This window comes from Protobothrops mucrosquamatus, unplaced genomic scaffold, assembly GCF_001527695.2.
Source record: "Protobothrops mucrosquamatus isolate PMUCROS unplaced genomic scaffold, P.Mucros_1.0 scaffold294, whole genome shotgun sequence".
Classification (NCBI taxonomy): Eukaryota; Metazoa; Chordata; class Lepidosauria; order Squamata; family Viperidae; genus Protobothrops; species Protobothrops mucrosquamatus.
This window is the reverse complement of record NW_015386638.1, coordinates 1,620,755-1,626,488: the sequence shown is the minus strand read 5'-3', so window position 1 is coordinate 1,626,488 and position 5,734 is coordinate 1,620,755. Positions and strand designations below refer to the sequence as shown.

General features: G+C 37.0%; 2 protein-coding genes across 2 annotated transcripts in view; one reads left to right on the top strand and one right to left on the bottom strand.

Annotated features, from left to right (window-relative positions):
- LOC107286532 (X-linked retinitis pigmentosa GTPase regulator-like) overlaps positions 1 to 2,558 on the bottom strand; it is a gene marked incomplete at its 3' end in the record, with an annotated part of 5,559 nt that extends 3,001 nt beyond the window's left edge. The window contains exons 1-2 of the mRNA XM_015814920.1: positions 2,514 to 2,558; positions 866 to 991 (exon numbers count right to left, since the gene is read on the bottom strand). Of these exons, the coding sequence (XP_015670406.1) occupies positions 866 to 991; positions 2,514 to 2,541 (154 nt within the window). The remainder of the gene's footprint in view (positions 1 to 865; positions 992 to 2,513) is intronic.
- Positions 2,559 to 4,331: 1,773 nt separating this feature from the next.
- Positions 4,332 to 5,734, top strand: part of OTC (ornithine carbamoyltransferase) — a 20,444-nt gene continuing 19,041 nt past the window's right edge. The window contains exon 1 of the mRNA XM_015814919.1: positions 4,332 to 4,402. Within this exon, the coding sequence (XP_015670405.1) occupies positions 4,332 to 4,402 (71 nt within the window). The remainder of the gene's footprint in view (positions 4,403 to 5,734) is intronic.

The window sequence follows — 5,734 nt, the reverse complement described above, 5'->3', positions numbered from 1 at the left end:
GTAGGAGGAAAGAGGAGAGGTTGTGGGGTGAGGGGGAGGAAAGAGAGGGAAAGTGGATAAGGGTGGAGGCAAGGCGGGGACTGCCGGGAGTATTCGGAAATATTTTGAGTAAGAATCTTTTTTCTTTTGTGGTGTTTGTAGACGCATCATTTGTATTTGTTGTTTAATTCAAAATAATAAAAAAATTTATATATAAAAAAAATGAAAGATATCAATTTTCTTTTTTGTACTTTATGTAAAATGGTACATGCTAATCTTTTCCATGCAAAGAACAAAGACTTTAAAATGTAAGGCAAAGAAGTCAATAGTTTGATTTTTTTTTCAAAAATGTCATTTTTAAGACATAGATAGGTAACTTATGCATGAAATAATATTTATAGGATAATGTTCCTCAACCTACTTGTTTGTTCAATCTCCTGCAAAACTGTAAGTTACTTTAAACATTTCACACACATTATGCATTTTCTTCCTGTTAAATCATCTAGTTACCAATCCTGTTTCTCTGTGCTTTTTTCATCTCCACTTGGAAAGACCCTGATTTCAGTTGTAAAGGCAGTTGATGATGAATAAGCTTTAAGATAATGATTAGATGCACACATAAAAAAAATTAAAGTAGTTTAGCATGATTTGAAATGCTGCTGATATGGACTTACAGGGAAATTTGACACTGTTGTTATATAATAGCCAACTTTAGAACTGGGCTTGGAGATTAGCCAATTTTATCTAGTTCATTTTACAATAAAAGTTGGAATTTCTAAAAATATTAGTAAATGCCCTCATATAATATCACTATCAGTACAATATAGCCTTCACTTAAAAAATCAGAACATTGAAATACATGATTCTAAAATCTTGTTATACTAACCTGTAACAACAGATGTATGTTCATCTCCGCATGACATGTGTAAAGGCTTGTCATTTTTAAACCAAAACTTGCTAGGCACATTTTCTGCAAATTTGCTTTTTCCAAATGTGAATATAGCACCTGATTCTAAAAAGAAAAAGCTTAAATATTAGTCTGAACTTAATTTTGTATAATTCTACTAACAACTAATTTTGCCACTTAATGTCAAAATAATGGCACTGTATACCTTTCTTTTTTCAAAGTCTTGATTTTGCCCATATAGATACATTTATTCCATAATTAACTATTAATTACACCCAAATAACTATCAAATAGCATCACATGAAATACTGGCTGGTTGATGTATGTTTCCCCTTTACATTCAGAATACAAGTAGTATAAAAATGCAGTATAACTGATCATTTGCCATACACCAAACAGCACTGAACCGAGAGGACTGTTTTTCCTTACTCTTTTAAGAAGATGCATTCTTCCTACCAATACCCCTTTTGTTAGTGGCACAAAAATCTACTAGTTCATTAAGTAATAAGGGTGCAATAGGAAACATAACCAGAGGATGCTGTGCTCACACTATGATGTGCACAATTCCCGAAAATTTCCAGAGCACACCAAGATAATTCTTCAAAAAAGAAGAAAAATCCAATAGAGCAGGGGTTCTCAACATTGGCAACTTTAAGACTTGTGGACTTCAACTCCCAGAATTCCTCAGCCAGCAAAGCTGGCTGGGGAATTCTGGGAGTTGAAGTCCACAAGTCTTAAAGTTACCAAGGTTGAGAACCCCTGCAATAGAGCATCCTATTGTATTCACAACTTTTTTCTACATTATTTTCAATGCATATATTACAAAGCACATACAGTATGTATCCTGTAGCAGTTCAACGTCAGCAGAGAGTTAAAAGATTTCAACAGTCACGAAAGGCCTTATGTTAGAACTTTAGCTCTCTCCAGGTTTTTAGTCAGAAGCAAATCAAATTGCCTTACTACAATCCTAATTAGAAACCTGAAGCCTCAAGCCTCTTTCATCAGTTCAGTTGTATCTGCCGCAAAGTCAGTAACCTGTGAAAATTAAGAATATTTGAGGCAGAATGCAGGCTCAACCTGGTGCTTTTACTCCGCAAGGCTAGGGTTGCCAGGTGTCCACTATTTGAGTGGACAGTCCACTTTTTTCACATTATGTTCACTATTTTTTTCCACAAAATAGTGGACATTTTTTTTATTCAAAAGCTTTATGATGAAATGGTACGTAATCTAAAGCTGTAGTCTACTTTTTTTACTACTTAACACCCCCCCCCGCTTGTCCGCTATTTTTTGGAAGCAGACCTGGCAACCCTACCGCAAGCTGAAAAAGGAGATACTCAGAAGACCGAGAACGGCCCCCACATTGTAAGAAGACAAAAGACGTGGCTGAAATGCACCCCGCCTCCGTCCTTTGCAGCGGCGGGCTCGCTGACGAAAACCTCCAAGGGCGCCTTCCGAGGTCCCGCGGAAGGGCTGAGCCTCAAGCAGCAAAGCAGAGGAACAACGCGAGCGGAGTAGAGACAAGCGAGGGACGAGGCAGCCTCGCCGGCTCCCTCGGCAAAGCCGCCAGAAACGAAAGGGGGCTGCCGGCACCAACCCGCTAACTTCCCGAGGTGAGGATGGGACTCACCGGGTACCTGCTCCTCGGCCTCCCCCATGACGGGCAGGAGGGGGGAGGGGGCGGCGCCGGGCTGGTAGATGGACCCACAAGCCGCACCGAGCCCGGAAGTAAACAAATCTCCTGCCATTAGCAACGAAGCCTGCCTTTACCATAGAGTACTTGGAAGGCTGAATAGAGCGTAAGCATCATAGAGCACCATCCTCTCCTTGGCCTCCTTGCCCCCCCCCACCAGGTTCGAGCTGCAGTTTAAATGTATCAAGAGCCGGGATTCCTAAAATAATAAATAAATTCCATAAACATGTCTCGAGAGAGGGAGGCGCCGTTGTGCACGTGCAAATACACGCCTGTAAATAATTATGGCTAGTAATGCGGTTAGGTAAGTCTCGATTCTGAACAAGCAGAAGTGAGCATGTTAGATCGAGTTACATAGACTTACATCAGGCTGGTATGAGACTACTGTAAAATTATCTCCTCCCTCTGTATAATTGTATCTCCTTCCGTTTGTAATATTTTGCCTTCTCCGTCCTATTTCCAAAATCCACCCAGTAATTTCATCCTTGTCAGGGAAGAAACAACACTTCAATCAATGAACTATGAAGGAAGAAATCACACTTCAACCAAGACTGGCAGGGCAATAAACCTCAAAACCACTCTGCCTTGTACTGATAATATTTACCTTGCTTGATAATGAAACACCTGCAAGAAAAGTAAGCAAGCTCAGAGTATCCCAAGGACCCAACAGGTTTGGGGAGCCCATTTTATTTGGAGTTTTTATACAATGCTGTGCTTCCGTCCTACTTTCCACATACAATGGGTTCTATAAAATTTGGGATTAGAAATTATTTAAAACATAAAATCCTTATAAATTTACAGGTAGCTTTACAGCCAGAAATACTTGTGATTAGAAAGACTACACTTTAGTCTCTTCTCTGTTCTATCACATCACCCACTACTTTGTTTATATTCAGCTTCTAAATATAACTAAAGAATATAGTGATCTATAACCACTATCACTATAAGGTGCCCATTTTTGTACAAATGCAGTTGAAATTTATGGTTGTGGAAAATGGAAATAGTTGATTATTTAATAAAGGAATTAATTGTCTTAGGTAACAGGGAAGGCTTTTTCTCTCTCCCCCCCCCTTTCCTGAGCTAAATTGTGCCCTCCTGTGCTTTAAGAAATGTTATGTATGTTTTCTTCAACCATCTGTAGGCCAGGAAAAAACTTTAATGCAATGGAAAAGTGGATGCTATATAGATTTAATATGTGGACATCCAGTAACTTGGATACTGTATTTGATTATATACCCTCCCTCTCTCACACACCCATGTTCTCACACCCAGACTAGTGTGGAAAAAGAAGAAGAGCTAATGAATGAGATAATTCTCTAGCTATATCTATGTAACTTCTGCATGGACCAAGATTATCATAACAATAACAAAATAGCAGAGTTGAAAGGGACTTTGGAGGTCTTCTAGTCCAATCCTGTACCCAGGCAGGAAACCCTGTACAGAGGGGCACCTTTTCTCCAGGAACATGAACTGACCTTTAGCAAAATGGAAAATATCTGGAATGGACCATATATACTGCAATCACATGCTGATCTTATCTTCTAATGATGAAACTATGAATTTTGCAACTCAGCTAACTATTAACTTTTTATCTATAGTATTTGTGTCAAGTTACATACCTAACAAATACTAAAGATAATATAGCCTCATGACTGTTTATCTTTGCTGCTTCACTAAAAACTAGAGTATTCACTATTTCAACTGGCTCTGGTTAGAACATTTTCTTCTACAACTAAAAATTATCATTTAATAAATATGTTTAATTTCAGATTCCTATTTAATGCAGCAAATATACATAAAATCAAGCATTCGGTACAATACATTCGGTAAGTGTTTAAATATCTCACAGATGAGTCCTGAATCATATAGGCTGTTCTTTAATATCTGCTATAAAATTTATGAGATTGATAATCTATATCTTCATTTTTAGTAGTGTTTATATACCAAACCATAAAACTAAAACAAATCAATTTTATTGAAAAATAGGTATGTTGATGATATTACAATCTTTGTCCTCTATTTCTAGAGTATCTGATAATTGTATGTATTGGAAATTATTTGCATATGTTCTTCAAATCAGTGACATATTCTATTATTTACAAATGGTTTTTACACTTTTCCTCTCTGTTATAGCTGAGAAATTGCATAAAGTTCTTTTATAAGTGTGGGGAAGGGGGGCAAATCTTAGAAAAATTAATAAGAGCAACTAATTTGTTTATTTGTCATGGATTATTTTTAATTGTCTCAATATAATGTGAAAAATATGGTGGCAGTAAACGTAATGTTAATTAAGTCTTGGAATGATGCTAATTTGACCAAACAGAATTGAATTATATTGTCAAAAATTGTGTTATAGTTATTCATTAGTTTTCAATCTTTCTTGATCTCGTATGAATATGAGAGAGGAAAATAAAAAGATACTATAGCACCAGCTTGAGTGCTCACTAAATATATGGACTTCATATCCCATATTTCTTTGACCAAGAAGATCAGTGCATAAGATTCTGAGAGCTGAAGTGCCCATGTTGATAAAGGCTGCAATAGTCTTTTGTCTTCATTAACAATTTTGCCAGTTGTCAATTTGCATTGCCTCATGTAAATCGTAACAATTTATTTACCTACATAGTAAAAGTAAAAATAAAAAGGGGCTATGGACTTCTCTGAGGCCATCTGCTTTAAAAGAGAGTTCATCTAGTAAGTATTTTATTGCTAAACACTTGTCTGCGGTGCTGACTGTTAATTACAGTCCTGCTTTGAGCACAAAAACAGCTGGGTGATCTTGGGCCAGTTACTTTCTTTCAGCCCTAGGAAGGAGGCAATGGCAAATAACTTTTGAAAAAAACCTTGCCATAAAAACTACAGGCAGTCTCCAAGTATCAGACACAGGTGAACAGGAAAAAAAAGAATTTTATTCTGCATGCCAGCATGGCTAGTAGGCTATTAAGAGGCGGGTTAAATTAAATAATAATAATAATAATAATTTAATTTGTACCCCGCCCTTCTCCTCACCGGACTCAGGGCGGCTCACAGCCTTATAAAACCACAATACAATAAATATCTACATTAAAACCAAATTAAAAGAAAATATTTGAAAAGGCCAATCATTTAAAATTACCCTTAAAATTACCCTTAAAAACCCCACTAAAATTCCCTAGGCC